A 27,898-nucleotide genomic window follows, 5' to 3' on the forward strand; every position below is an offset into this window, starting at 1 on the left:
AACATCGCAAGTTCCTACCACTCAACGCTGCACTTCCTAACCATCCCCTCCCTTGGCATCAATGGTAAGTGGTTGATCCCGGCGGCACTCCTCTTCGGGAAAGCCGATACATCCGAGGTTTCGCACCGGATGTATCCGACGAGCAACACGATGGTCGGTCAATCATTAGAGCATTAATTCCAGCAATTGATTAGACAGAATTTTCAGTTCATTGGAGGGATAATGTTTAAAACATGTCACAAGCAGTAGCTACTCATACCACGACTTTGCAAGGCACTGCCGAGCAAAAGCGCCCCATTCCCTATCGGAACTTGGCAGTCGGCGCGTTAATGAACATCTTCCAAGGTAATGAGAAATCTACTTGCCAAGAACCTTTCTAACTTTAGATAGTTACGTCTCTTGGACAACCGCTAGAAGTAATCAAGACCCATGTATGCTTGACACCCATCCATATTGATTCGAGTTATTCCTGACGACTTACCCTTCCAGCTGGCAGCACACCGGCAAGACACATTGCGGGATGCATTCCAGAAGACTTGGTCCCGCGGAAGGTTTCTTGCTTTTTATCAGGGGCTAATACCTTGGGTACGTATTCCATCCATCTAGCCCCCTCGCCTAGCCACGATTTATACTAATTCCCACAGGCTTGGCTGGAAGCCTCCACCAAAGGTGCCATTCTGATAGTAACATCAAGTGAGATCGAGTATCATGCCAGATCAATGCTCAATGCACCACCTACGGTCTGCGGTGTTCTGGGTGGCATTGGTGGTGGCGTTGCGCAATCGTATCTTACGATGGGCATGACGACATGCATGAAAACAGTTGAAGTGACCCGCTCAAAGATGAGTGTTGGAGGTGCCCGAGTACCCGGGGCTCTGGAAATGTTCTTCCAGATTATTCGCGAGAAAGGAATTCGCGGAGTGAACAAAGGCGTTAATGCTGTCGCGCTACGACAGGTTACAGGCTGGTCTTCTCGGATTGGTATATCGCGTTTTGCGGAAGAAAGCATCCGAAAAGTCAACGGAAAGCCGAAGGACGAAAAGCTTAAATTTGGAGAGAAAATCCTGGCATCCACTATTGGCGGTGCACTGAGCTGCTGGAACCAGCCATTCGAAGTAGGCGTCCCTGAGATGTACGGAATAAGGACGTCCGATTGCTGACTCTACAGGTGTTGCGCGTGGAAATGCAATCTATGAAGAATGATCCCGCCCGGCCAACTTCTCCGACAATTCTATCCACATTCAAGTATATCGTTGCGACGACAGGAGTCAAGGGTCTGTTTCGCGGTGTGGTTCCTCGCATTGGGGTTGCGGCATGGGCTACGATCTGTATGGTAGGATTTGGTGATACGGTTAAAGAGATTGTTAATCGCAAATGATGCATAGAAAAGTGCAGATAGAAAGGTGATAGGTCGTGTATGCATAGAGCTTGCAATCCCTATTCCTATAAAAGCCATGTTGGTGGGAAAATAACAGATTTCCTAAGATATCGGAACTCGTCATGTGGAAAATATATAATGGCTTTAGCCTGCTACGGTCAACACTTTACGTTCCTGGTACGATTACTACTAGCTTTCCCTTGATCTACTTTAATCTCGAGATATACCAAGTGAACACATCGTCGCCGGGATCACCTACCTCAGATCCACACCGAGGATATCTCGAAGGCCAAGAGAACCACCCAGTTGGATGCACTTTTATCTGCCCTTCCCGACGGCGTTCTTTAGGTAATGGTGTTACTAATTGATTGCATGATTGCCTGGACTATCAGCAAGAACACTGCGAACGATAATGCCTCTGGGTGTGGTAAGGCTGATGCAAGGAACAGTGGATATGGCGAGATAAGGATACTCGCGGAATCAAGCAAATACCAAGCCTCCACCTTCCCCCCTTTTCCTCTTTATGCGAAGCATATTGCTTCTCCCCCACTGAGGCGTAGTGCGTTCATGCCGAACCTATCATATTGACTCATTAGTGGGGTGCTAAGTATCTATCTGTAAGGCAAGAATGGTACTGGCTCTGTCAATGTCTCTGTAAACAGTGCACTAATCAACAGCCTAGCTGGATAGTCATGAGTATGAAGGGGAGTCAATGCGAATTCTTCTAGGAGACAGTGGGAGATCAATGTAATACAGCCAAGAGTGTCATGTGACACAAACAGCAGGTAAGATGCCTAGACACTCCAACTCTCACCCATCCAAAGTCTCGCGAAAGTCGTTTTGTCTGCAGGGGCGCCACTCCAAGCTCCCTCTGGACTTAAGTCCATTCATGATAATTTTTCAAAGACCAATGCGCATGAGCAGGCAACTCAGTTTTTGAATATGCACGGAGTGATATTATGCAGGTCGATTCTGGCCACCGAATCTACCATTACATCCAAGGAAAGAAGCAATTTCAGGGAATTTACACCCCCATGAGTCCCACTCGACTAGCTGATACAGCGCCACTTGGTGTTGTGTGCCACATGCATGAAAGAGGGGTTTGGGGAAACGACGCTGATTAGAGGTCAACAGCCCAGGATGGGCAAGCTACACATCACACTAGAAAGCTTGTCTACGATCATCCGATGGTGAGTTGCTGATGGCATCTTGCAACGATATGGCGATGCTGTGACTATCACTGGTCATGTACCGCCTAGTCGGACAATTATATTCGTTGTTGAACCTTCGCCACTGAGACATCAAATTAAAGCCTGTTTTGGGCCCCAAACATTATTCCGCTACAAAAAGTCATGAATGATCAGGTGTTAATGCCATCCCATGGTAGGCTGCACCCAGACACACAAAGTAGATCCTATCAGCTGGTGAACTAAATCACGGAGGCCGTGGGGAACCGAGGATTACACTGGGTGCTTATCTCTACAGGTGCGTGCCTCAATCAAGTTATTCGGTGTGGTGTACTGAATCATTGGCTGATACAATGCACTCCCAAGCACCCGACCTCCTGAGTCTAGAATCCATGGCGATATCTGCCCACGATGATTTGATCTCGATGTTGTGACATCCTGTTCTCAGGCCTGTCAGTAAACTCCTCGAGCGCTTAGTTCATGCCTCTTTTCTTTTAATTTTCAAAGTATATGCGCTGTGCATAGGGGTGCTGTGCTCGCCCGGGTCAATGCTTCGGAGATGCGTTGGAGCTCCGACGCAAGGTGGACTCTCTGTGCCACCTCCTCATCGGCCTGATAGAAGCGAAGTCAAAAACAACCACTTACGAGTCTCCAATTTCGAACAGCGCGAATATTGTGCCGTTGAGTATCACAATTTAATTACCATCGCGATAAGATACCCGTTGGTGGTGTACGCGTTCCCAAGATGATTGGTGATTTCTCAGAACAGTGTGCGGCCGTGCCTTTCATGGACTTATCCCCCCGCAGATGGTTATCAGACTCGCTTCGGGAATACTGTTCGGCCACGTGTGACACCGCCAATAAGATTACCCCCATATCTCATCCATCTCCCTGGTGTATCGCAATGGGTCATTTTCGCCAACCACTATTGAAAGACAAACCGCGAAAAGCCAATTGCGTCTTAAAATTGGCGCACTAGCATCTGTATAGGCTTCATTCAATCCTGCCACAACGTCGCTATCACCCATGATACAATCGTAGCGCACCTGGAGACCGGATTCCCGGCACATTGTTCGCAATGTCCTTCGATAATGGCGAACTAGAGGCTTCATGGCATTAGCCATTTACATAGCGGCTCATGCGATTGGACATTACGAGAAAAGCCGGGCATTTCATTTATCACCGGCGAAGCGGGGAACTGCACTTGGCCGTCGCATATGGTGTAGTCCAGCCAGTACTTTCACTAGCGAAATGAACAGAGTCCGTTCTCATTGGAACCAGGGGCTAGCAAGTCGTTATCATTCTCTTCGAGCACATAGACCCGTATCCGGTAATCCGGTTTCTGGCCGTCTTGCCTCCAGATAACGGGGTGTACGAGTGCTCGAGATGGCGCTTAGCACAGCGAACGACATATATAAGGCCACATCAGGTCACAGATTTAATGCAACGGTTCTTTTCAAACAATGCGACCGTCTCGTTCTTGAACCAATACTGGCATGGCAGACGAGGTAACCGACAGTCCCGTCTCCACCCCTGCGGTGGAGGTCAATGAGAAGAAGGATGACTTGCTGGTCAAGGAGTCTGTGGACATCCATGATGTGGAAGTCGCCCCGGGCTTCGTTGCTGAGGCGGACTTCAAGGGGAATTTCAACGATGTTCCCATCGGGGAGGGTATTATCCCTGAGGATAGTGACGAGTTCATCGATCCACGCCTGAAGGACTATCCCATACCCTTGGTGGCTAAGACGGTAGATCTTCGCAATGACCCGACGTAAGCTTCTTGTTCCATTCTCAGGGTTGATCGCATGGCTGATATCCAACCTACGCAGTGAACCAATCCTAACCTTCCGATTCTGGGTTCTGTCTACCTTCTGGGTGCTTGTTGGCTGCGCACTTTCCACCTTTTACTTCTTCAAGCCGTACTACAACTCAATCACCAGTTATGCCGTCCAGTTGCTATCCTGGGGCATGGGTGATGCCATGGCTCGTTATTTACCCACAAGGCAATTCAGCTTCTTTGGATGGAAATGGTCGATGAACCCAGGTCCCTGGAACGCTAAGGAGCATGCACTTATTGTTGTGGCCTACTGGGGTAGTGTGAGTGACTTTCCTTCACGCTGATAGTGCGCTTGTCAAGCTGACAAGAACAGTGCTACACGGCTATCGGAATGGGCCCCTTGTCTGCCATCGAACTCTACTACGGCGAAAAGCTCAACGCTGGGTGGTCTATGTTCTTCTTGTTGGCCTCTCAAATGATCGGATATGGCTTCGCGGGTCTCTTCCGTGATATCCTGGTTCGACCCCCGAAGATGTATTATCCCGGAGTGCTGCCCAACGTGGCACTGTTCAATGCGATGCATCGGAACCCATCCGTCACGAAGAAAGCCCTCAAGTACTTTGCCATCATCGCATCTATCACCTTTGTGTATGAGTGGCTTCCAGAGCTCATTTTTCCTTTGCTGAGCTCTCTTCCTTTGATCTGCTGGTTTGGCCATGGTAACTGGAAGGCCTTTGTCCTGGGATCGGGTACCTACGGATTTGTCCGTTCCCATCTGTATACCTACAAAGTAGAATAGGACTGCTAACCTTTGAGCATAGGGTATTCTGGACTTGTCGCTTGATTGGAACTACATCACCTACATGTATCCATACTATACACCGCTCTGGTCTAGTATGAACCAATGTATCTTCATCATTCTCTGTGTCTGGATAATATATCCCGCCATCTACTTCACCAACACCATGAACGCACAGAACTTTGCACCAATGGATACCGGTACCTACACTGCCAATGGCAGCACTTACGACGTTACGGCCATCGTTGGCTCCAACCTTGAGGTTAACCGCACTGCACTGGCTGAGTACGGGTCCCCTTACTGGGCTCCATCATATGTGTTCTACTGGTTCTGGACCTTCGCCGCCCTTACAGCCTCTATGACCTACGCAATCCTGTGGTACGGCAAATCGGGCTGGGAGGATTTCAAGAACGCATGGAGCAATAAGCGCAGCGACTATGATGATCCCTACCTCAAGCTCATGTCCTTCCAAAAGCGGGTACCCCACTGGTGGTATCTTAGTCTGCTTGGAATATGTGCGGTGATCGCTATTGCTCAGGGCTACGAAGGAAACATGAAGCTGTCAGCGTGGGGCCTCATTGTCATCTGTCTATTTTCGTTTATCTTCACCTGGCCCAACGGCATTTTGTGGGCTGTGGCCAACACGCAGGTCGGAATGGGCTCGTTCAGTGATTTACTGGCGGGTGCCATGTTCCCCGGGAAGCCGACTGCCGTGCTTTCAGCCTATACGTACGGTTACTGTGTTTTGGAGCAAAACCTCAACCTCATTTCTGACTATAAGTTCGGGTTCTACATGAAGATCCCGGAGCGAGAGATGTTCTGGGGTCAGGTCTGGGGCACCATGCTCGGTCCATTCATCAATTACGGCTTCATGCAATTGATCGTTGACCGGGAACGGCCTTACCTGATTGGCCAGCGGACCTCAGAGGCGTGGGATGCTGTGCAATCCCGTGTTTACTATTCTAACTCCATCATCTGGGGCATCCTGGGTCCTAAGGAGTTCTTCGGTGAACGCTACCCGTGGGTGTACTACTCTTTCCTCGTGGGTGCCGGGGCTGTATTTCTTACCTGGCTTGTGCAAAAGTGGAAGCCCCGGTGGGACATGGAACGTTGGTTCAACCCTACGTTGATGTTTTATGGGGGCATGCTATTTCCGACGTACCCGACTGCTAACTTCTTCATGTCTTTCCTGGCCTGCATCCTGTTCATGGGCATCCTTCCTCGGTATTGCCCGGTATGGTGGAGAAAGTACAACTATCTGACGGGGGTCGGTCTGGATTGTGGAACGCAGCTCATGACCTTGGTAGGTTGTCTTCGCTGACTTGATGGTGCTGAAACTAACTTGCTGCAGGTTTGCATCTTCATTATCAATCTGCCTAATCTGTCGTTTCCTTCGTGGTGGGGCAATGATCCAAATGCGACTGATCGGTGCTTCCCTCCGGCTGATCTGCCTCCATATGCATTGAACTGATGACTGGGGTGTCAATTTCGGTACAATCATGAGTGGATGTTGCTTTACATGTGCGATGTCTACAACGTACGAGTTTTTATTGCCTTTTGCGTCACGATGTCGGTTATCCTTATTGTTTCGAATCATTCCCCTGCCTTGTATATACACAACCGCTCTGCTATGTTGCGATCTTTTTGGAGAACACTGTATATAGCACCTGCATCATTACACTATTGTTTACAAAAGCCATCCTGTTCCACTTGAGAGAGTACTAGCTGAGTGAGCAGGTCTTGTGCAATTGAATCTGTCTCCAGTCTGTGGAGTTTTTAATGCCCCCTAGCCGAAGAGGATATCAGAAAGAGAAACGCGACCATCTCAAACCAGAACACTGACGATGAATAATCTGGAAAGTAAATCCCGACAAAAAGCATGTCATACTTCGAAAATCTGTTGATCAAGCAATCCAAGAGATGCGGAACCGAGTGCATACCTACCTATGACGTAATGGCCATGTTCATATGTTCATCAATGGATTCAGATAAGATATCAATCATCATCACGATAATCGGAGCATATACTTCCAGTCTAACTCATTATCATCATGAAAATCGCCCTCTTCGGCTCGACCGGCCAAATCGGCCAGTCCGTCCTGCGCGCCCTCCTCACTAAGACCTCCCACGAGGTCCTTCAATTAATCGCACCGCAATCCGAATCCACTGCTCGCTCTATAAACAAGCAATTCACAGCAGAGCAACAAAGCCGTCTACGCACTGAACCAGTGGACATTCTCTCCTGCACCGTAGACGACCTCGTCTCTCATCTCGCCGATGTCGAGATCATCATCAGCGCCCTGAACGGCAAAGCGCTCCAAGCACAATCCAAGATCCAAGATGCTGGGGCAAGGACAGGAGTTAGGCGATTCTACCCCAGTGAATACGGTATGCATCATGTGTATAGACCGCCGGGGGATGAAGTTGGGTATCTTCATCCGGTAATTCTACACCATATCAAATACGAGACAACCCATCAGACACTGATAACATATACTACAGATGTGGAATACCAAATCCGCCGCCAACGAAGCCTGTCTACACCATCCAGCTATAAAATCAGGCTCTATGACATACACCCTTGTCGGCTGCGGGGACTTCTACAACCAATCTCGTGAGGAGATATGGTGTCCGTGGACGAACCCTCATGCATCTGAATACACACTGCATATACTCGGCGACGCGGATGCCACTATTGATTTCACGCACATTGACGATCTAGGAGAGTTTATCGTCGAGACGATCAAGCATCCGGAACGGTCGGAGAACCGGACGCTGAATTTTGTGAGTGATCGTATCTCGTATAATGAGATTGCACAGTTACTGGAGAAGTACTCCGGGAAGAAAGTGAAAAAGACAGTGTATCCAATCAGTCTAATGGATGAGGTGTGGAAGGATAAGGAAAGGGTACCGGCGGAGGTAAAAGGGAAGGGAGCATTTCCGATTGATTTCTGGATTCTGGTTAAGGGGATGCAAGGGGCTGGGAGGTTTTGGAGACCGCCGGGGGAGGTGCATAATGGGGAGTTTGGGATGGAGGGGAGGACGTTTGAGTGGTATTTGAGGGGGTTGTTTGGAGGTGGATATGAAGTTTGATGAGTGTGCTGTTATGGCTATAGAATATGTATCTATTGCAATTGTTGACTGCGTACTTCTAGGGCGTGTCCAAGACATTGAGCAGACTATTTTAGGGTCTGCTGTCGAACCCCCGCATGGGACACCGATTGGTGTATTTACATGACTCTTCCATGTCCATCTTTGCCTATTTCAGTCAGTCATCGTACGATCAAGCATCTTGAAGCTTCGGTTGCATGTCGCTTGACCATGGCAATACACTTAATCACCCGAGAGTTTATCAACCTCAATCGCAGTATACCTCCAAAACGTACCAGAGAAAATCTACTGATACCTCATCCCAGATCATTACAAAATACATTTACTAATTCTTTCAACAGATACCAGCACAACCCCGCAGTCCACGCCCGTCAAAGTCAAACAATATCACCACTTAATATAACCTGCATCAACCTGCAGCAACACTATTCCGCATCCAACACGGCACATCCAGAAACCTGCCACCATGCAAACACCGAATCATTATCCCGCAATGCTTACGTCTACTTCAAATAGCCTAAATCAGGCGAAGCCAAATCCGGACACGATAGACACTATTGGCCTCGCCTGCAGATCTTAACCGGACCTGCAGGTGCATCATTGACGGTTCCCCGCACGACCAGCTCAGCTACATAAGCTATGCTTTTTTTCACTCTCTTTCGGTCACCGATCTGTCTGCTTTCACCGTGTCTGCCTAGCTATCCATTGAGTGAAGACTGAACAAGATGTGGTGGCTTCTCACCTCGTCCGTACTGTTAGTGCCGGCTACAGCCCTGGTTCGACCTGACGGCGTGGTATGTCAGTTTCATTCCTACCATGTCTATCTCTCGACTAAGAAGATTATCATCAATTGTAGGGCCGCACTCCTGCCCTTGGCTGGAACTCATGGAACGCATACAGCTGCGACATTGACGCCGACAAGATCGTGACTGCTGCCAATGAGGTGGTCAATTTGGGGTTGAAGGACTTGGAATATGAGTATATCAATAGTACACCGCACCCCCCTTTATCCCCACTACCCATTGGCACAGTTGACTTACAGAGACAGTCGACGACTGCTGGTCCGTCAAATCCGGCCGCAACGCCACCACCAAACGCATCATCCCCGATCCCGACAAATTCCCTAACGGCATCTCCGGCGTCGCAGACCAAGTGCACGCCCTGGGACTGAAACTGGGAATCTACAGCAGTGAGCACATACCCCAACTCCATCTACCCCCAAGGAATCACCACGGCTAACCAAAGTAATATGAATACTAAGGCGCCGGCCTCACCACCTGCGCCGGCTACCCAGCCAGTCTAGGCTACGAAGAAATCGACGCGCAATCATTTGCTGAATGGGGTGTTGACTGTATTTCCCCCATTACTCACCGATAACCTCTATTCTGACAAAGGGATAGACCTCAAATACGACAACTGTGGCGTCCCCACCAACCTCACAGACCAATACACCTACTGCGTCCCCGACACCACCGACGGATCCAACTTCCCCAACGGCACCTGCGTGGACCTGACCGACGCTGCACCACCGGGATACGACTGGGCCACCTCCACCACAGCGAAGCGATACCAGCGCATGCGCGATGCCCTACTCAGCGTCAACAGAACGATCCTCTACTCACTATGTGACTGGGGCCAAGCGGACGTCAACGCCTGGGGGAATGAAACGGGGAATAGCTGGCGCATGTCGGGGGATATTACCGGTATACCCTACCCTATCCCTTTGATTACAGACAATGCTCTTTAAGGATGCTATATACTAATAAAGATACCCGGTGGATAGCAACATGGTCCCGCATCGCCGAAATCGCCAACGAAAACAGCTTTTACATGAACTACGCCAACTTTTGGGGCTATCCGGACCCGGACATGCTGGAAGTCGGGAATGGGAATTTGACTCTCGCTGAGAATAGAGCGCATTTCGCCTTGTGGGCGATGATGAAGGCGCCGTTGATTATTGGGACGCCTGTATACCTTTCCCCTTCCCCCTTCTTCCCTATACACCTGATCAAACAAATTCTAACATAATCTTGATGGTATTGTGTAGTTGGATTCCATCGACACCTCCCACCTCACCATCCTCCTCAACAAACCCCTTCTCACCTTCCACCAAGACGCCGTGATCGGGCGCCCCGCGTACCCATATAAATGGGGATATAACCCCGATTGGACGTTTGATGCGGAGCATCCGGCGGAGTATTGGTCTGGGCCGACGTCTTCCGGGGAGGTGTTTGTGTTGATGTTGAATTCGGAGGACGGGGTGAAGACTCGTACGGCGGTTTGGGGGGAGGTGCCTGAGTTAAAGGGGAAGAATAAGGATTCGAAGGGAAAGAAGGGGAAGAAAGACGGTGGGTATAAGGTGACGGATGCGTGGACGGGAAAGGATTTGGGTTGTGTGAGGGATAAGTATGAGGCCAAGTTGCAGGCGCATGATGTGGCGGTTTTGGTTGTTGGGGAGGAATGTTAGTTCAATCTTTCTTCTCTCTTCCTTTTTTGAGTGTTGGGTTGGGTGATGGGGATGGTGGTTACTATATATATAGTATTGTGGGAGCGTGGGGATCATGGATGATGGTATAGTCATTATCATTATATTGCTCCAATCGCTATGCTGCCTCGCTGCTGCCTCGATGCTACCTCCACAAATCTTGTCGGCTCTCGCGTCGCCATCCCCCGCTGCTCTTTGGTCGTCCATCGTCCACTGGCACTGCCAGGAATCCACCAAATCCATTGCCCACTAGCACGCTCTTGCGTGCGTCTCCGCCCCATGACCGACTGAGCTGCGCGTCGTGGAAGCTCACCGGTCGGGTTGTGCCATCGCGCCGTCCTCGTGTTGATGGTGGCTCGTACGGCGTAAAGTTCCATTCTAACTCGTCCAGACCCTTGCTGTACACGTTTAGGGGCTGCGAGATTCCTCCGCTGAAGAACTGTGGTCCGCCCTCGCCGCCACCGAATAGTCGCGGGGGCGGCGCCAGCAGCAGTGTCTCCGGGAAGCTGGCGTCGCGCACGTAAAGGTCACGCAGTCCTGGCAGGCAGTTCGACATGAGCGACGAGATCAGGTACGTGTAGTAGGATGCAGCTACTGGCGGCAGGCCGTACGACCCCGCCGGCGAGGTGATCTCGTAGTGCAGTAATTGCAGCGACCGGGAAGACAGCGGCGGAACCCGGTCGGTCGGGAAGGACCGCGATACGTCCTGAATGACTGATAGGGCGTGTAGCTGCGGCGCAGCTGACAGGATCTGGTGCAGAGTGGACGGGAGCACCCCCGTCGCAGACAATGTCAAATATTGTAGTTCCATGCGGTTCAAAGGCAGGGAGAGAACGCCGGCAAGCCCGCTTGCCGTGACGTTCGGGGTATCGCGAAGGGTCAGCCGCTGGACGGCTGGGAAAGGAGGCAGAGTGTCGGAGAGGTCAAATGCCGAGTCATCCAGCCACGGCAGGTCGTCGAGGGTCAGGTCGCGGAGTTTAGGAAACGAGGCCAGCCCCATGCGAAGAAGCCGCGGCTCAATGTATAGTCGAGAGAGTTCCAGCACCTCCAAATTCTGCCACAGACGGGCTTCCGGCAGCTGCGAGAAACTGCCCTCGGCGCCGTGTCGATAGGTCATGCGACGCAAATCCGGACACCGTCCGATAAGCTCCTGCTTCAACGCCAGACACGACGCGTCATCGCTGTATATCCCCGCCGGCAGGTCAACGTAGCGTATATTAGGCGTCACGGAAATGGTGCGCGCAATCTCCGCCTTGCTGGCCTCGCGTGTCATGTACGGCATCCGTAGGGAGAGCACCATGCGCCCCAGGTCTCGTGAATCTCGGACAGTCTGCATGAACAGCTGCAAGCGTACTTGTGGGGCATCGATCGCTTCGCCGTTGCGGTCGAAGAAGGAGTGGCGTTTTCGTTTGGCGGCAAGTTGGACCTCAAGCTCGCAGTAGTGGACGGCGTCGATACGGACGTGAGCGTAACTATAACCAGCGATCAGCAGAGAGCGAAATTAAGGAACAAAGAAACTCACAGCAAAGCCCGAGCCTCCAGATACCACCGTTTACAGACCACGGCACAATGTGCCAGGTCGCGCATATCACAGAGCATGCAGCCATCCTCTGTCATCGACTCCTCGGAGGTATCATAGCTCGAATCAATGGTGTGCGGACACACATAGGTGAAGATGCGAGCCAGCAGCGGTCGGGGAAGCTTCTTTGTGAGGTCGAGGCCGGCGAAAGTGTGGTGGGAGTCAAGGCAAAGGTGGTCGTAGGAGGTGGCCACATTCCCCGCGCGGCTATGGCTCTTGGACCGCCTGCGAAGCCGGCTCAGTAAACCCATAGTGGTGAGCAGACAAGCGACATGGACAGTTGCAATGGACTGGAGGGAACGAGGAGCGAAGTTAAAAGGGGAGATGGAGCGGTGGAACAAAGAGACCGTTAAGGAGCCAGGAAGGCAGCGTGGGAAGGATGCAAAGGCGAGTGAATAATCAACGGCGCGGTGGTGATTGATTGGTGTCGGGAAAGCTGTGTGATGTGAAGTCGCTGCATGAACCCGCAGTTCGTCCCCATTCCAGCGCGTCGCTGGTCAAAGCCGGGGCCGAGCACCGTTTTTTTGAAACGCTTGATTGGCAATTGGCGCAGGACTCATCACATTAGCAAGCGAAATGAGGGGAGACATGTCCCCCAGTTGGTTCATATAAGGGGGGCAGGCGGGTGTTTCATGTTTGCCTCAGGGATTGCTTGGTGGTTGGCATTTTGGTCCCATTTGCCCCAGAGGGTCTCGGCGGAAATTGATCCCAATTCAACTCCCGACGCCGGTGGCTGCAGCAGGGCTGAAAGTGCACCACATAATGGCTGGAAAGGGTTGAAGGGTCTTTCCTCCAAGCTGATGAAATGTAGAATTAAGATCCAAGAATTGAGAGAGATTCTCGCGCGGTCCTCGACGCGTGACCCTAAAGAGTGCCACTAACCCGATGGGGTCATCAGCAATACTCCAACAGTCTATATATACCCTATAACAACTTACCAACTTACCTACCACTGCTGCATATCGTCAATAGAAAACTGCATCATGATTTAAAATAAGCTTATCCAGAACAGTCTCTGATCCATCGTCCTCTCCTGGCCACTCACCAAAAACAGGGCCCCGTCAACTACATCGCCATGACATCATGTCCAACAACCAGCCCTCAGGACAAATAAATAGCCATCATGCAGACAACCAAGCCAATTCACCTGGTACACTGCCAGGGTAGTCTATATTACAGTGTACATACTACTCCAGGCTATGCGACTTCCTAGACCTTACCTCTGCCACTCCAGACCCCTGCCACGTCCAACGCCACCCTCCCTATTCAACCGCATCAGCTTCATCCATTTCCAGCCCACAGCAGCTAAAATGGCAAACAACACTCAATACGGAGGCGATCCTCTCCCCGATGTGGGCGCCACCTATCCCTCTCAGAACAATCAATCCAAATCCGGCGAAGACGACTGGACAAAGCGTCCGCCCTACAGCATCCGCTCCCCTGAGGAATTCGGTCCCGTGAAATGGCGTGGGAAATGCCAATGCGGCCAGGTGACTTACCAACTAAGCCGGGACCGACCATTGAAGTCTAAATTCTGCCACTGTCGGGGCTGTCAAGTGACGCATGGTATGTCTGCCGTGTCGGTAGTTTCTTACTTACGAGGTAGTGGCTGAAACATGCTGACTGTGTAGGCGCGCCATTCCAATGGGCGGCTATTTTCCATAAATCTGATCTCGCTTTTACGAAGGGGGCTGAAGGCCTGTCGTTCTACTCCTCCACAAATGACACCCAGGAGTATAAGCTTCCGACTAAGGTGTATTGTTCCTATTGTCGATCCCCTATTATGGATGAGGGTCGGAACGTCTGCTTGATGTTTCCGCAGGCCATCGAGAGCGCTGATCATGATGAACATCGACAGCACTGGCGCGAAGCCTTTGAACCAGAGTGAGTGGTCCTTGGGGTGCCGGCTTAGATTGCATGATGCTTATGATGTCGTATAGGTGCCATATTTTCTACGGCAAGCGAGTCCTGGATATTCCAGATGGGAAGCCAAAGTGGTCGGGAATTGATGAGCAAAGTGATCTTTTGGATGAGCAAGGCCGCAAGAAGGAATGACTGGATGGGATAAATAGTAGGCCCCGGAGCCGGATGTAGATATACACGATCTTGCTTTTCTTTTTTAGTTAGCTGTCACGAAGTATGAGCAATGATTAGGCTTCAGCCTTGCCAGAAGTTCCCGAGCAGCTGATACTACCATCGGGCCAATAATATCGACTAGATTGAAAACATGTTCCTACTGTGTAAGTCCCCGTCCGGCTCTGAATCAGGGTGATCGACAGGGCTAGAGAACTCCGAGCAGTCATCACGAGCATGTGAGAGCCGGGAGACTGGCAACCATCCAGCTGCAGAGACCACGAGTGCAGCTATGCCAGCCAGCAGCTGACGACTTCAAGAATAATCCAGTCGATACCCCTGAAATTCAGCACGATGCCATCCTCATCGATCATCCGGGGTGTCAGTAGACACCAGGTTCATCCGCAAGACCTGGAGTGCAGGGCGGGGTCAGCCAGCCGTAGCCAGATAGCATCGCGAACATAGAATATAATATGCCGCGATACCACGATAGATGCTCTTCAGAGTAGGCTGCTTGTCAGATAAACACTGTACAATGTGGCCAAAAAGCAAATACACCGTGGTGGCTCTTCTCGCCGCACCGGCAGCAGCCGTCACACCGATATCCAACGATGAAATGAAAAACTTCCTCAGTCAAGGTGCTGTCGAGCTCGCTACACGCTATGCGCCTCTCTGGTTCTTCGGCCAAGCAGTGGACCAACCACCCTGTTATCCGACATGGGCTTTCGGCGGCTCACCCAATTCGTCGGACATCTACGACGCGGCTCACAAAACACCCGCTGCACCGCAGTGTGAGTATCCTGACGTTGGCTGTGGATGTCGCAAACCTGGAGTAGCAACAGGGAATCCTGGTCCTGCATTTCCCATCTACTACACGTTCAAGCAATGCAATGAGACCGATGTCCGGGTGGTGTATAACCTGTTCTATGAGAAGGACGGGGCCGAGGTGCTGGACCTGATTGACACTGGCCATGACTAGTAAGACACCGCGTAGCCTGCCCATTCTCGTTGAACAGGCAGTCTGACTTGGTCGACTAGTGACTGGGAACGAGTCGTCATCATCCATTCACGAAATGCGAACAACACCTGGCAACCCTCTCGCGCACTCCTGTCGGCCCATAGCGGCTACCATAACCTGGCCTGGGGCAGCATCCATAGCACTCTGACCACAGAGCAAATCAACGCTGGAGACGCTCGACAGCCCGATGGTGTCAAGAATAATGACCATCCAAAGGTGTATGTGTCGTGGTCGAAGCATGCACATTTCGATACCGTCTTGACTACCTGGGTAGATCCGCTGAGCCAGTCACTCGATAATGCATTTCGCAGCAATGACTGGTGGCATTTTGTCGACCAGAAGTACTATGTACGTTTCAGTATCCCTGATATCCCTGATCACAAAGTATAGAAGCTTACACCAGCAGATACGGTCGGATAACTCGACCGCAGCTGGAATAGCATTCAACAGTACGGACTGGGGGTCAGCGACAAGTAACCCGCCATATGTACAGGAGAGTGTATGCTCTGCGCCATAACCACCTCAGTTGTATATATTTTAGATGGTATACATGCAACACAGAACCTAATTGATGAGTAGACGATCGTACCAGAATGAGCCTGTAGCGTTGCAGCGATAAATAATCAACATCCATCCATCCCATCGGGAACCTGAAAATGACGTCGATGCGCGGTTCCCCACCAGAAATTCAATCCCTCACTCCAACAACATCACAACAACATTTTCATCAAACAATTCCTCACTCTTCCCACAGAACAGTAACTGTACGTCCTCCCTAATATACTACAATCCACTAAGACCACCCCTCTCCAATCCACCACCTTCCCTCCCTCCCTCCATCCCATCCCACCCGCAAACAACCCCCACCCACCACCCAACCCCGCAACCTCAAAACCTCAAAACCACACACAGCGAAAGCTAACAACCACTCCCATACCAGTGCCAACACAACACCTCAACAACAATGTCGTGGTACCAGAAAACCTTCACCCTCCCAGCCCGCTCACGCGGTAGCTACCTCATCACGGACGAGGTGCTCGAGCAACTGCCCGAGATCAAGAACTACAAGGTCGGCATGCTGAACCTGTTCGTGCAGCACACGAGCTGCGCGCTGTCACTGAACGAGAACTGGGATGATGATGTGCGCGCGGATATGAGCGATGCGCTGGATCGCATCGCTCCGTATGATAAGAAGGGAAATCTTTATAGACATTCGGCTGAGGGGGAGGATGATATGCCGGTGCGTTTTATCCTATCTTTGATTCTTCTGGGAGAGTAAGTGATTGGGGAAGGACTAATGGTGTTTGCAGGCTCATATCAAGTCCGCATTGATTGGCGCTTCGGTTACGATTCCCATCTCTAATGGTCGCTTGGCTACGGGTACGTGGCAGGGTATTTGGTACTTGGAGTTTAGGGCCATGAGACACTCCCGGAAGGTGGTTGCTACGATTCAGGGTGAGAAGGCTTGACTTGGTTGTGGTGGTGGTGGTGGTGGTGGGGGAGTGCTGTTGTGATTGCGGTGCGATGTGTAGAGTATCCGTACGTTTGGATATATCAGAGTATATCCTAAAAATTGAAATATTCAATCTAACAACTTCATTGACCTGGTACATCTGTACAACAGCCGTTGTGGCTAAAGGATAAAAACAAAACATCGTCAACGCCAATAAAATCAATCTTTACCGCTGCTCGAATCCACCCTCGGTCACACGCTGGCTCTCGTTCACCTCGGCGGCGTCACCGGTAGGCTCGAGAGGGTAGCTGGTGGCGGGGAGGGACTTGAGGTAGGCACGGTGTTGCTCGTGGGCCTGTACATTATTAGCACATATCATTAACACTAATTCAATGGCAACATACGAAGGGAAGACCGCAGTAGCCGCAGGTAGCAATCTCGGGCTTGTCGGTGTTGATGAAGACCTTGGGGTGGCCCAGGGGACCACCACCGCCGTCACAGCTAACGACACGCTTTTTCGTCCAGCGGACGGGCTGTCTGTGGATGAGCTCGATGGCAGCCAAGGGTTGGGGCTAAGAAATGTTAGCGTCTCTGGTGTTTTATATATCGATATTGCCGTGATCATGATATTCCCCGTCCGACACGACCAATTGACCGGAACCGAGCGGAGAAATTTATTGGCAACGCACCTGCAACTCCATTATCGTCTGCTCGAAGCGAGGACCAACCATGGCCTTCTCCTTCGGCTGCTGGCTGGCAGCCCAGGTGGTGGCCCGGTTGGGAGCCTGGAGGTGACGGGTGCGCTCGCCCGCCTCGGGTTCCTCCCTCAGGGGAGCATCCCAGCCGCCCATGGCGTCCACAGGAGTAGCATTGGTGCCAGAGACATTCGGCTTAGCGGTAGGCGGGGTCGGGTCGTTGGCAGGGATGAAGTTCTCGGAGAGGCGAGGGACGGTGGTCGAGTAGCTGGCCCGGGCGGCGAATCGGGGGGTGAAGGTGGAGGAGAGGGTCGCGACCCGGCTGCGGAAGCAGGGCAACATGCTGGGCAATTGAGGTCCGGAATGGGACGCGAGAGTAGCTGGCGGATGGAGCGGAGGTGAGGACGAAAGGACTCGGGTTGGAGAGAGATTGGATGAGGTTTCCAGTTTGCGGGAGCTGCTGCGCTTGAGCCGCCGGCCAATCGGCGGCGCTCCTGCGGCTGATGCGGTGGGATTCTGCCGCCTGGGAATTTCGGCTTTGCAATCACGGCCATTCTGCTGGCTGTCGTTCTTCAATTCTGGATGACTTCAATTTTTGCTTGTTTTTGACGGTTTTCGGTTTGCATTTACATTGTCTACACATTCGTCATGAGGGGCTCTCCTACCTCTGGCTCCAAGCCAGAGAAGACCATGTCTTCGCGGCTGCTGACCATGAAGGTATGTTTAGCAACATCACAATTTATTTTCTTTTTCCGTTTTAAGAATACTAACATAATGTCGTAGTTCATGCAACGTGCTGCTGCCACAAATGCTGCCCGTGAAACATCTCAGCCCGCATCCACCGACGAGTCCAAGGCCTCTACTCCCCCGAAGCGACAGAGATTGTCCACCGGCCCCGCTGAAAGTCCCATCGGCACTCCCAAGTCAGATCTCGAGGCGATCTCGGCTGCCCTTGCTGAGGAAGAGGAAAAACGGAAGGAAGCACTTGCACGCCAGGCTCAAGATTCCGGTGACACCGAATGGGTGCTCGACTATGGTGTGGCGGAGCCAGTTGCTCAGTATGCGCCGCCGCCATTCATTGTCGCGGATGGCTCGCTGGATGCAGACGACGATGACATGGCTGTCGGTGGCCGACAAGCATACGGCAATTTCAAACGAAAGAAGAAGACCGCGGTTTGTTTCATCACATGATACACATTAAACATTTTTCTGACATTCTGTAGACCGGTGAAACCGAGGCCGAGTCCGATGATGACGATGTTGATGCGATGATTAAGAAGGAAAGCAACAAGCCACACCGTGTCAAATTGTCACAACTTACAAGCATCTCTGGTGGAAGACATTCGACGATGGGCGACGATAAGAAACAGAAGAAGCGCAAACATAAATAAAGTACACTTGGAAAACCGACAAATCTGGAGACAAGTATGTTCCGGGCCTTGCTCGCCAGAAGATGAGATCCGACATTGCCTTACCAATAAGTCCCGTTAATCCTCGCTTGAGCGTGATCATGAGCCTGGTAGGCCTCATATGTTCGGTCGTGGTAGCCCGTCATGGGTGAATATGAGTACTGGTGGGCATCGGTACCACTCTTAGGCGCAGTGCCATACCATTGGTTTCTGCCAGGATATCTGTCTTTTGATCTATCATAGTCGACGACTGCATTCATATTTGGTTCTACTCTGTCGGCAGTGGGACCGTACAGATATCTGGCAGACTGCGTTGCTGACCTACGGACAGCAGGTTGGCCATTCGTGTACTGGTATGAGGACGTGTTATGCTGTCGGGTATTCTCTCCTGGCTGACATTGGGCTTGACGAGACTCTTCATCTCTTTCTTGGCGTTCCATGAGTTGTCTGCAAGATTCTTGGAGCTGCGCGTGTCTTCTGCGGCGCTCAAGCCAGGCCTCTTTTCCCAGCTCCAAGAGCTCACTCTTTGGGACTAGGTGAACTGCTTTCGTCAGCCCGATCACTTTGAGTACTTGCATTACATACCGCGCTTCTGTGGAATGTTCCCAGTGTACTGCTGACGACGGGTCTGAAGGGTGGTATTATACTGTCTTTTGGGGTCGATTGGCCGGTATCCTTGCTGGTAAACGTTGGGAGGAAGCGATGAGCTATCTGCACGCTGCTCTCGTCTGCGGTATAGCGTAGGACTTCGCTCGTCCACCTCCACCCAGTATTCCAATTCATCGAAGCAGAAGCACATCTTTAGCGCGTATTCTAGATACCAGCTATAGTACCTGACCTAGTCATCACTCGTCAGTAGTCATCCACAGATTCAATTCAACACATTCATACATACTCCTTCGCACCAAATGCACTATCTTGTAAAGCTCTGTACTCGAATGCTAAAAGCGAGATATTCATTCAGTCACACCCTTCCTGTGCAGTGAGTAGAGGTGAAGGGAAATTTCTCTCAGTGAAATTGATCATGATGTGAGCGTGGGACTGAACGCCGAGAACCAGCTATACCTCCCTAGGCAGTCACCAACAGGTGTTCCAGGCGACGACTAAGCAATCCGGCGTTATCACCAGCATGTAATATCATTAACACGAAGCATACAGCTTACATCCAGTACCAGCACCAGCACACCAATTCACACCCACCAACCCTACCCCCATAACCACAGCTATATCTATACCTACAACTTCGCCTTCACCTCCCTCTCCCTCTTCTCCCACCCCCTCTTCAACCAGAAATTCACCCCCAAATTCCACATCGCAACCGCCACACCCACCGGCGGCACCAACCACAACATCCAAGCCCACCACTGCGGCGTACTCTTCCTGACCACCCTCATCGCCCTCTGCACCTCACTCTCCAACTCCCCCTTATCCCCATCATTCCACACCACCACGCCCCTCGCCGACTTCACCCCCCGATACTCGGCCCTCTCCACCTTCCCCTTCACATCCCCCTGACTCCTCACTCGATTCTCTGCATCCTCCGCCGTAAGATGCGCATCCCTCTTCCTCAACCTCTCCATCTGCACCGTCGGATCCGAAACCCCCACCACCATCACCGTCCCACACAGCAGATCCATCCCGCTCTCAAACAGCAACGGCACATCCAGGACCACCGCCCAGTGGCCGCGCACGTAGTAGTATAGCAGCGCTTTGTAGACCTCGCGCCGTACGGCCGGGTGCACAATCTTGTTGAGGATGGCGCGGTCTCGCTTACGAGCTTCGGTGGTGCCGAAGACGCGACGGCCTAGTGCTGGGCGGTTGAGGGGGCGGTTTGTGGTTGTTGTGTCATTGGGATTGGATGCTGGGAGGAGGAGATCCGGGGTGGTTGGGCCGAAGTAGTTCACGATGGCTTTGTAGCCTGGGGTGCCGGGCTCGACGACTTTGCGGGCGATAAGGTCGGTGTCGATGATGGGGAGGGAGTAGGGTGCTGCGGAGAGGATGGAGGAGACGGTGGATTTGCCGGTCGCGATGGAGCCGGTGAGGCCTATAATGAGCATTTTGGTTGTTCTTTGTGTTGTTTACAGAGTAAAGGTGATGTTTCGTGGAATGTTAGGTGGGAGATGTAAGTTGGAGAAAGTTGGTGGTGATCTGCGGGGAGAGCTGCAACTTGGACCGAGGCCAAGATTACTACCCGCTGGATTGATTAATTCAAACACAAGTTTCTGGTCTGTTGATGAACGTTCAATGCGTCAGAATTATTTCGTGTCTAAATAGTCTATCGTAAATATTATACAGGAAGAGAATTTTTTCCTCTCGTTTCATAAACCCAATTGCAATCCCACGGCAGGGAGCCCTCTCTAGTACCTCCACGCTTGGGATATTGTACCTGTCAACTTCTCGCGTTCCTCCCAGCCGATCCTGCCGTCTGCCTCGCTTCAATCATCATGAACACAATATAGGTAATCGCGCGATATCAATAACAGTCGGAGGGAATTCGAATGTTTTTCTGGAAGGCAGTGAAGAGTTTCCGGTCCTTGTTCCCCATTCTCAGGAGTCGGATTGTCCGGCTCCTGAACAGAGTTGAAGCGGTTTCTAGCGGACTGTGGTTTGGTGTTCTGTTAGCATGATTGCGCCCAAGTATATCTATCGAATCCATCTCACCTGGCCGCCCAATCAGCCAACTGCAGTTCCACACTTGTGGCAATTCTTGCCGGGGATGACCCAAACATCAGTCCCCTCTGAAAGACAATGGGGACATTTCATTCCGGGCATCTAGTATGTCATTAGCATCGGTCGCAAAGGATAATCACACATATAGCAACTCACAGGCATGGTGACGGCTTCGCAATGAGATCAACACAAGGAGGAACAGAAAGTATAAAGCTCTCAACCAGAGGATCAATTGTGATGTGATAGTAGTAATAATTGACTGAAGGGTATTCCAAGGATTATAGACTTGTTCTTCGACAGAGTTCACCTTGTCTGGGACACACTTTTTTTCCACTCCATGAACTTAATCTCATCGGTCCCGAGCATCCCACCTATATATAGCCAAAACTGGACTTGTTTGTGTCCCCCCCTCCCCCCTCCACCCCCCATTACGCCTCCTGGGGCAGGCGACCTATGTTCCCATCGGGAGATCTTCACCTTAGTCTGGACCGATTGATTGGAGACACGACCTGGCCGGACTCAATGCATCCAAAGATCAATCATACATGGACCCTGGTTAGGCAACATGTCATGTCCGCCGCAGCAATTATTCGGATGACTCGGATCTTCCCGTCGATGACTTGCATCTGGGGGTCCCAGCTAAGGGGAACCTCAACCAGGGAGGGTTTCAGCTCTCCTTACCTTGGTGTGATAGATACGTGTTGGGCTATACCGAAAATCGGCTAGGTGGGTGGGAAGAGTGAGTGATGCATGCCACAAGGGCTGAGATGTGAGCGATAAAGGAAAAAGGAAAGAGAGACGTGAACTATAGCAGCAGAGCAGGGGGGAAAGAGGGAGGGATTGGACAGGGAAAAGGTGACAGAGAAATTCCCACAAATCCCCGAAAGGACCACTCAGCATTTGAGATGCATACAACAGACCGTTTTATGCAAGCTACGACGGGGTTCTCGGTAACCGGGCCCTTGCTGTATGTCCTATGGCCAAAAGGGCAAATGGATTGTGACTGGTGTTGGGAAGGGCGAAAGGATCAATCTCTCCATCCCTAATCCCACACATCGTAGTGGACTCTCAGCACAAAAGATCAGCTCCGAATTTTACCATCTGATGCTAACAATGTATAGGTCACACTCAATCTAAATTGATGCTCGATGCGAGTACGCTACCGAGTTAGCGCCGGCTGCAGCCCGTCTCGCGCATATGGCGGGCTTCAGGACGCAATCCTCGATCTGCACAACCCACGGCGTTCCCAACAGCCACATTTGTGTTTCTCTCTGCATATCCTGATTTATGTGCTATGCCCATCTAGCTTCAAACGGGTGTCTGCTAATTACTCATGCAAGAGTTTCGTCGTTGTGCATGGTGTCGTACTCAATCAGCCGCAGGTTGTTGGCCGAGTGGGGAAAACAATAAAAAATTTCAGAAATAGAAGGAAATTTATCGTTCACTGACGCCTCAACCAATGATGTGGCTAGAACCCCTACAGCCCAAGGAGGCTGTCCAGCTGAGATCTGATCAGTGACACTCTGGTCCACTTGGAACCCGGCTGTACGAATCACCCACCCTCCCATGCGATCTGAGGCTGTTCTACATGCCGATTATTGGGAAGTCCTTCTTGTGGCATGGAAACTCATGGTGTAGAAAACGGCATTTCAACTCCTGCATATGAAGCCATATTGTTTGCTACATTCTGGCTGCCTGTCCCCTCATCTGCTATCGGACTAAGCACCAAGCACTAAGAGGACTGACGGGAGGGATGGTATGCCGATGCGCCAATGATCAGGCCGGATCAGTCAATTACACAACACAAAATCACCAGGCAATAATCTCGGGACCCTGTCTTCTGCACAGATCTATACCGATTGTTGGGAGTGGTCTATTCGTTAGATGTACCAGCGCTGCGAATGCAACGTGCAAGGGCTACCCTAGGTACTTCGACTGCGCTTCTACTCTTGCTTCTATGAGTCGTTTTTCATTTGCATGCGTGTTATGTATAGATTATTTTATTCTATTTTTGTTTCTGCGATTTCTTTTTTTTTTTTTCTTGTTTTGGCCTGATCTTCTCGTTCGTTCCGTACGAGTCTCGGGGTTATGTTGGCACCCCGACACAGGTGGCCGGTTTCAAGTCGCCGGTGGGACAGGTAAGTAAACGCACAACTTACTCTATCACAGTTCGGTGGATTAACCATCGCCAGACGTTGATCAGTCTATCACTCACGTCTTGGCCAGGAAAGCTCAGACCGACTTACGGCCGGTGATTCGCAGGCAGGAATTGGATACATATAAGCTGTGGAGCCCCTGACCTCGCTTGATGGGCCGAAGCGCGATCCGAATTATGCGGATAAGGATGGCTGATTGGGCGAGGTTATTCTCCGCTGTTTGTCCCCCTCGTCGACCCTGTTTTTTTCTTTCTTTCTTTGAAGCAGCCATGCAGCTGGCACAGTCACACTAATTCTTTCACCCCCGGGGCCAGTTCATCCCACTCCCTTTGCCTTCTTTCGGTGCTTCGAAGTGGCTCCGGACAAAGACTACGAGTCTAGCGCCAAATTGCCGGCCACGCTAGACCGGTAGTCGCCCTCCGAATACCGTAATTGGACACTAAAAGCAGCGTGATATTCATCGAATGTGACATGTCACACCCAGTAGATATGGGGGAAAGGAAGAGACCCGCTCCTGTCAAACAACGATGGCTAATCTAAGGAGATACGGAGTAGTAACATTATACTATCTATCTATCCATCCATCAGGATAGAATAGGGATAGATACTATTTACGGGGGACTACCAGTGAACTCTGCTCGGTAATCCACCAACCAACCAACCCAACCAGTCCCAGTCCCTCAAATCAACTATCTATCAATCCCCGCCCATTCCCATCAGTTCTGTTTCCCCTCTTTGTTTGCTTGCTTGTCCCATATTCCCGGAATCTATCCATCCATCCATCAAGCAGAAAGGAAACCCAGAATTGTCAAACCAAACCAAATCCATCCTGCCGCGCCATCATCATTCCCGAAACAAAGATCGCACAGTTAGGCTGCCATCATTGGGGACTCGCATCACGCTCACCGCAATTTATTTTTTTCTATTACCATTGATGCATTATAGCTCAGCAACAACAACAACAACAAAACTCTTCACCGCGCGCGCGTACCCACCGCCTGGGGGGCTTTTATTTTTTTATGGTCCCCGATATCCCTCATGTATAATATAATCATAATGTGATGTTCAAGATTGATAAACTTTCGAGCCAAATGCATCTTGCATACATACGGCGCCGTCCTGGGATATGTACATACATATCACCACCAGCTTACTTTCTTTTTTTTAAATTACTCAAAGGCGTGGTGGGGAGGGGGGAGGGGGAAAGGGCCCAGGTATGTGCATATGTAAGTCGTCCTCTTCTCGGCTTGCATGGGTCCGTCTGGCGGTCTCAGAAGAAAAAAAAAAGCCTTCGCCAGCTCGCCACAATTCCAGGATGGGGTAGGGGTAGGGGTCGGGGGTCGGGGTTCGTTCTTGCTCAAACGTCCTGCATTCGCTGACTGGTGAGACTGGTGATGTTATGTTTTTTTCTGCACTGAGTTGGTTCATTCACAGGGTTGTCGGTGACTACTTACTGACTGAACTGGCTGGTTTGAATGATCATTGCTTTCAGAGTGAAGCTTTTCCAATCCGCAGAGGTAAAATACTATCACCATCATTTCTAGTCGTGCGCAGTAAGCCTAATGATGCTACTGGATAGTACTTGTGTTGTACAAGCATTTCCGGCGGTCCTTTGAGTGATCTAAATCCCACCCACTTCATTGGATGGATATCTACTTACTACTTACCTTACCACGGGCGCATTGCATTGCGAACCATTCCTTTCTGTTTTTGTTCTGCAACCACTGCATGAAAATGAGTGCTTTAATTGCTAGAAATTGCCTCATACTGGTTACCCCTTGAAAAAGAAAACCCGCCGTGGCCAGCACAGCGGGTTTCCTGTAAGCTCACACACACACACACTCTCTCTCTCTCTCTCCACATGTGCAGACGCCATACATACATTCATTTCATGTACATTGATCATACAACCGGAGACGCGCGCGAATTTTTTATTTTCTCACCCTCCCTGCCTCGCGCTCCTGGCTTCCATCCATCCATCCTTCCTTTCCTTAGACCTGCTCGACTTGCTCGTCTGATACCCCGGCGACGACACTGTCCTGCTTTTTCTCCATGTTCTCGGAGCCGGTCTCGTCCGTGTGTCGCGTCAGTCGTTGGCCTGGTACATGGCCGTGTTGTTTTCGCTGTTTTACGAGCTCTTTGGACATTTGCACGGCGCTTTTTCCCGGGGTGGTGAATAGGTAGTCGATCTCCTCGAGGGTCAATTTGGCGGTTTCCGGGTAGCAGAAGTAAATTAGCGGGACGAAGGCGAAGTTCAGGCACATGAAGATGAGGTATGCTTTCCATTGCAGGCGGTTGATGATGATGGGGGTGATCATTACGACGAAGAAGTTCTTTTCATTTTCATGGTTGTTAGTAGTGGAAGGAGTATGGAATTACTAGTGACTTACCCAGATCCAGTTCGACGAGATACCCACGGCTGTTCCTTTGGCGCGCGCATGGAGGGGTAAGATCTCGGGCACGTAGCACCAGGGGATGCAGTTAACCGATGCGCCGAAGATGAGCATGTACACGAAGAAGAAGGCGACAGCAGCTGATGAAGTTGCATGCTCATTGGCGTGACCTTTGAAACTGAGCAGGATCGATACCATCATCATGCAGATGCCCAGGCCGAATGATCCCCAGATCATGGGAGCTCTGCGACCGACGCGATCCACGAAGAAGGTGGGGAATATACTTCCGACGACGAACATAATCTGAACACAGCCGCCGAGAAGATTGGAGAGGTTCTTGTCCAGGCCGACGTTGGTGTTGAGTACGGTGGGGATGTAGTATCTGGGTTTCATTAGCAAGTCTTTCAGGATTTTGCAAGCTGAGTTCTATGCCCAACATACACGACCATGTTGATACCACCCATCTGATTCATGAATTGCATACCGTATGCAAGAAGTCTGCGCGCTTATTAGCAGATGATTCGCGACAGATAAGACGCGAGACTTACACTCTATGGCCTGTGGAAACTTCATCCCGCTTGAAGACATTTCTGGTCTCGTCAGCTTGCATCAAATTGCGATGTTGTGGGTGGGCACATACCTCCACTTGTACTCCCCATATTTCGTCTCCACGGAAATAGCCTCGAGGATTTCTTCCTGCTCTGCTAGAATCTTCGGGTCGTCCTTTGGGCGCCCATACACATCACTTAAGATCTGCAGTGCTTCCTCGTTGCGACCTTCCTTGTAGCAGTACCTTGGCGATTCGGGCAGCCCGAACACCAGAACAATGACCACCTAGATAGATGATATGCATTAGCCAGAAACTCCAGTAAGACCAATGATGATATCTTACAAAAGCGAAAATCATCTGACACGCAATCGGCAATCTCCAAGCGATCTGACCACCAACATAGCTCATCCCGTAGTCGAAGAAGTAGCTATCAACCAGTGTCAGCATATCATCAAATGAAAATGACCACAAGTTGTAATGACCCGAAGGAAGGAAGAACATACCTAATAACAATCCCCACCCCAACCAACAACGGCTCACTACACACCAACTTCCCGCGCTTGCTCGCCTCACACAGTTCTGCCTGATACATCGGCACCGTCGACGTCTCCACGCCCGTTCCGATGCCCGTCACGAATCGTCCGACCATCATATGGGGGACGGAGAACGCGGAGCATTGGAGGGTTGCTCCGATCTATACCCATAGATATATTTCGTCTTAGCAAATCATATCACTAATGTATAAACGAATGGGGTAGCATACGATAACCCAAACCATAGCAAACCACATTGCCCGCCGGCGTCCCAGCCAATCGCCTAATAGGAAATTGACGATACAGCCGGCGAAACACCCTAGGTTGTAGATCGAGACGATGATCCCCTCCAGACTGTCGTTGGGGTGGTTCATGGTGGCCAGGAAGTCGTCGTTTTCCACGATGCCGGAGAAGACGCCTTGGTCGTAGCCTGGAGGGTTGATTGTTAGTTGGTTGGTTAGATAGGAGGATTGGGGGAAGGTTGGGATGAGGATATACCGAAGAGAATGAATGCCATGCCACAAGCCGCCCATATTGCGGCTTGGAGGACGAAGCCGGTGCCGAAGAGGTTGAATTTTGGCATTTTCTTTATCCCTATTCTAGTAGTTTACTAAAGTCGCATGTAGGGAGTT

General features: G+C 50.9%; 14 protein-coding genes across 14 annotated transcripts; 9 read left to right on the forward strand and 5 right to left on the reverse strand.

Annotated features, from left to right (window-relative positions):
• Window positions 1-233: 233 nt before the first annotated feature.
• Window positions 234-1,378, forward strand: BO88DRAFT_452727 (mitochondrial DNA replication protein; the record flags this gene model as incomplete). Its single annotated transcript, XM_025710710.1, has 5 exons — window positions 234-345; window positions 391-431; window positions 490-585; window positions 645-1,115; window positions 1,169-1,378. The coding sequence occupies 5 exons, from the start codon at window positions 234-236 to the stop codon at window positions 1,376-1,378; spliced, it is 930 nt and encodes a 309-aa protein (XP_025564261.1).
• A 2,683-nt stretch (window positions 1,379-4,061) lies between these two features.
• On the forward strand, window positions 4,062-6,612 carry BO88DRAFT_424691 (OPT family oligopeptide transporter; the record flags this gene model as incomplete). Its single annotated transcript, XM_025708757.1, has 5 exons — window positions 4,062-4,336; window positions 4,395-4,662; window positions 4,716-5,105; window positions 5,164-6,444; window positions 6,493-6,612. The coding sequence occupies 5 exons, from the start codon at window positions 4,062-4,064 to the stop codon at window positions 6,610-6,612; spliced, it is 2,334 nt and encodes a 777-aa protein (XP_025564262.1).
• Window positions 6,613-7,162: 550 nt separating this feature from the next.
• Window positions 7,163-8,234, forward strand: BO88DRAFT_386500 (NAD(P)-binding protein; the record flags this gene model as incomplete). The annotated part of the gene is made up of 2 exons (XM_025704788.1): window positions 7,163-7,582; window positions 7,644-8,234. The coding sequence occupies exons 1-2, from the start codon at window positions 7,193-7,195 to the stop codon at window positions 8,232-8,234; spliced, it is 981 nt and encodes a 326-aa protein (XP_025564263.1). The 5' UTR covers window positions 7,163-7,192.
• Window positions 8,235-8,873: 639 nt separating this feature from the next.
• BO88DRAFT_265439 (glycoside hydrolase family 27 protein) lies at window positions 8,874-10,801 on the forward strand. Its single transcript, XM_025702314.1, has 7 exons — window positions 8,874-9,046; window positions 9,109-9,241; window positions 9,301-9,441; window positions 9,514-9,603; window positions 9,653-9,955; window positions 10,036-10,220; window positions 10,300-10,801. Exons 1-7 carry the CDS (start codon window positions 8,978-8,980, stop codon window positions 10,717-10,719), a joined length of 1,341 nt encoding a protein of 446 aa, XP_025564264.1. The 5' UTR covers window positions 8,874-8,977; the 3' UTR covers window positions 10,720-10,801.
• Window positions 10,801-12,670, reverse strand: BO88DRAFT_265414 (F-box domain protein). Its single transcript, XM_025702312.1, has 2 exons — window positions 12,260-12,670; window positions 10,801-12,209 (listed from the first exon to the last, which is right to left on the reverse strand). The coding sequence occupies exons 1-2, from the start codon at window positions 12,565-12,567 to the stop codon at window positions 10,883-10,885; spliced, it is 1,635 nt and encodes a 544-aa protein (XP_025564265.1). The 5' UTR covers window positions 12,568-12,670; the 3' UTR covers window positions 10,801-10,882.
• On the forward strand, window positions 12,671-13,356 carry BO88DRAFT_265423 (uncharacterized protein). Its single transcript, XM_025702313.1, has one exon. The coding sequence runs from the start codon at window positions 12,775-12,777 to the stop codon at window positions 13,195-13,197; it is 423 nt and encodes a 140-aa protein (XP_025564266.1). The 5' UTR covers window positions 12,671-12,774; the 3' UTR covers window positions 13,198-13,356.
• On the forward strand, window positions 13,281-14,376 carry BO88DRAFT_404075 (GFA family protein). Its single transcript, XM_025706523.1, has 2 exons — window positions 13,281-13,882; window positions 13,948-14,376. The coding sequence occupies exons 1-2, from the start codon at window positions 13,627-13,629 to the stop codon at window positions 14,202-14,204; spliced, it is 513 nt and encodes a 170-aa protein (XP_025564267.1). The 5' UTR covers window positions 13,281-13,626; the 3' UTR covers window positions 14,205-14,376.
• Window positions 14,377-14,924: 548 nt separating this feature from the next.
• On the forward strand, window positions 14,925-15,924 carry BO88DRAFT_337502 (uncharacterized protein; the record flags this gene model as incomplete). Its single annotated transcript, XM_025702942.1, has 3 exons — window positions 14,925-15,367; window positions 15,428-15,755; window positions 15,814-15,924. The coding sequence occupies 3 exons, from the start codon at window positions 14,925-14,927 to the stop codon at window positions 15,922-15,924; spliced, it is 882 nt and encodes a 293-aa protein (XP_025564268.1).
• Window positions 15,925-16,371: 447 nt separating this feature from the next.
• BO88DRAFT_414210 (YjbQ family protein) lies at window positions 16,372-16,876 on the forward strand (the record flags this gene model as incomplete). The annotated part of the gene is made up of 2 exons (XM_025708159.1): window positions 16,372-16,647; window positions 16,718-16,876. 2 exons carry the CDS (start codon window positions 16,372-16,374, stop codon window positions 16,874-16,876), a joined length of 435 nt encoding a protein of 144 aa, XP_025564269.1.
• A 97-nt stretch (window positions 16,877-16,973) lies between these two features.
• BO88DRAFT_363601 (zinc-finger domain-containing protein) lies at window positions 16,974-17,897 on the reverse strand (the record flags this gene model as incomplete). The annotated part of the gene is made up of 3 exons (XM_025703946.1): window positions 16,974-17,215; window positions 17,265-17,432; window positions 17,550-17,897. 3 exons carry the CDS (start codon window positions 17,895-17,897, stop codon window positions 17,087-17,089), a joined length of 645 nt encoding a protein of 214 aa, XP_025564270.1. The 3' UTR covers window positions 16,974-17,086.
• Window positions 17,898-18,137: 240 nt separating this feature from the next.
• On the forward strand, window positions 18,138-19,185 carry BO88DRAFT_265572 (uncharacterized protein). The gene is made up of 3 exons (XM_025702317.1): window positions 18,138-18,272; window positions 18,339-18,728; window positions 18,779-19,185. Exons 1-3 carry the CDS (start codon window positions 18,204-18,206, stop codon window positions 18,944-18,946), a joined length of 627 nt encoding a protein of 208 aa, XP_025564271.1. The 5' UTR covers window positions 18,138-18,203; the 3' UTR covers window positions 18,947-19,185.
• On the reverse strand, window positions 18,887-20,009 carry BO88DRAFT_265551 (uncharacterized protein). The gene is made up of 3 exons (XM_025702316.1): window positions 19,860-20,009; window positions 19,550-19,802; window positions 18,887-19,505 (listed from the first exon to the last, which is right to left on the reverse strand). Exons 2-3 carry the CDS (start codon window positions 19,761-19,763, stop codon window positions 19,027-19,029), a joined length of 693 nt encoding a protein of 230 aa, XP_025564272.1. The 5' UTR covers window positions 19,764-19,802; window positions 19,860-20,009; the 3' UTR covers window positions 18,887-19,026.
• On the reverse strand, window positions 19,867-21,229 carry BO88DRAFT_265532 (putative dephospho-CoA kinase). The gene has a single exon (XM_025702315.1). It carries the CDS (start codon window positions 21,019-21,021, stop codon window positions 20,200-20,202), a length of 822 nt encoding a protein of 273 aa, XP_025564273.1. The 5' UTR covers window positions 21,022-21,229; the 3' UTR covers window positions 19,867-20,199.
• A 4,379-nt stretch (window positions 21,230-25,608) lies between these two features.
• BO88DRAFT_363605 (putative MFS sugar transporter) lies at window positions 25,609-27,849 on the reverse strand (the record flags this gene model as incomplete). The annotated part of the gene is made up of 9 exons (XM_025703947.1): window positions 25,609-26,123; window positions 26,181-26,565; window positions 26,625-26,681; window positions 26,732-26,773; window positions 26,824-27,017; window positions 27,076-27,160; window positions 27,237-27,427; window positions 27,497-27,696; window positions 27,765-27,849. 9 exons carry the CDS (start codon window positions 27,847-27,849, stop codon window positions 25,782-25,784), a joined length of 1,581 nt encoding a protein of 526 aa, XP_025564274.1. The 3' UTR covers window positions 25,609-25,781.
• Window positions 27,850-27,898: the final 49 nt, after the last annotated feature.

Source organism: Aspergillus vadensis, assembly GCF_003184925.1.
Source record: "Aspergillus vadensis CBS 113365 unplaced genomic scaffold BO88scaffold_8, whole genome shotgun sequence".
Classification (NCBI taxonomy): Eukaryota; Fungi; Ascomycota; class Eurotiomycetes; order Eurotiales; family Aspergillaceae; genus Aspergillus; species Aspergillus vadensis.

Bases quoted from the DNA above. Each gene is read 5' to 3' on its own strand.
- BO88DRAFT_265439 (XM_025702314.1), top strand. From the start codon at position 8,978: ATGTGGTGGCTTCTCACCTCGTCCGTACTGTTAGTGCCGGCTACAGCC. The intron at 9,242-9,300 runs GTACACCGCACC...TTACAGAGACAG, and splicing joins GGAATATGAGTATATCAATA to TCGACGACTGCTGGTCCGTC. The intron at 9,604-9,652 runs GTATTTCCCCCA...ACAAAGGGATAG, and splicing joins TGCTGAATGGGGTGTTGACT to ACCTCAAATACGACAACTGT.
- BO88DRAFT_265414 (XM_025702312.1), bottom strand. From the start codon at position 12,567: ATGGGTTTACTGAGCCGGCTTCGCAGGCGGTCCAAGAGCCATAGCCGC. The intron at 12,210-12,259 runs GTGAGTTTCTTT...CGCTGGTTATAG, and splicing joins CTGGAGGCTCGGGCTTTGCT to TTACGCTCACGTCCGTATCG.
- BO88DRAFT_265423 (XM_025702313.1), top strand. From the start codon at position 12,775: ATGAACCCGCAGTTCGTCCCCATTCCAGCGCGTCGCTGGTCAAAGCCG.
- BO88DRAFT_404075 (XM_025706523.1), top strand. From the start codon at position 13,627: ATGGCAAACAACACTCAATACGGAGGCGATCCTCTCCCCGATGTGGGC. The intron at 13,883-13,947 runs GTATGTCTGCCG...CTGACTGTGTAG, and splicing joins GGGCTGTCAAGTGACGCATG to GCGCGCCATTCCAATGGGCG.
- BO88DRAFT_265572 (XM_025702317.1), top strand. From the start codon at position 18,204: ATGAGGGGCTCTCCTACCTCTGGCTCCAAGCCAGAGAAGACCATGTCT. The intron at 18,273-18,338 runs GTATGTTTAGCA...ATAATGTCGTAG, and splicing joins CGCGGCTGCTGACCATGAAG to TTCATGCAACGTGCTGCTGC. The intron at 18,729-18,778 runs GTTTGTTTCATC...GACATTCTGTAG, and splicing joins AACGAAAGAAGAAGACCGCG to ACCGGTGAAACCGAGGCCGA.
- BO88DRAFT_265551 (XM_025702316.1), bottom strand. From the start codon at position 19,763: ATGTGCTTCTGCTTCGATGAATTGGAATACTGGGTGGAGGTGGACGAG. The intron at 19,506-19,549 runs GTATGTAATGCA...TGACGAAAGCAG, and splicing joins GAACATTCCACAGAAGCGCG to TTCACCTAGTCCCAAAGAGT.
- BO88DRAFT_265532 (XM_025702315.1), bottom strand. From the start codon at position 21,021: ATGCTCATTATAGGCCTCACCGGCTCCATCGCGACCGGCAAATCCACC.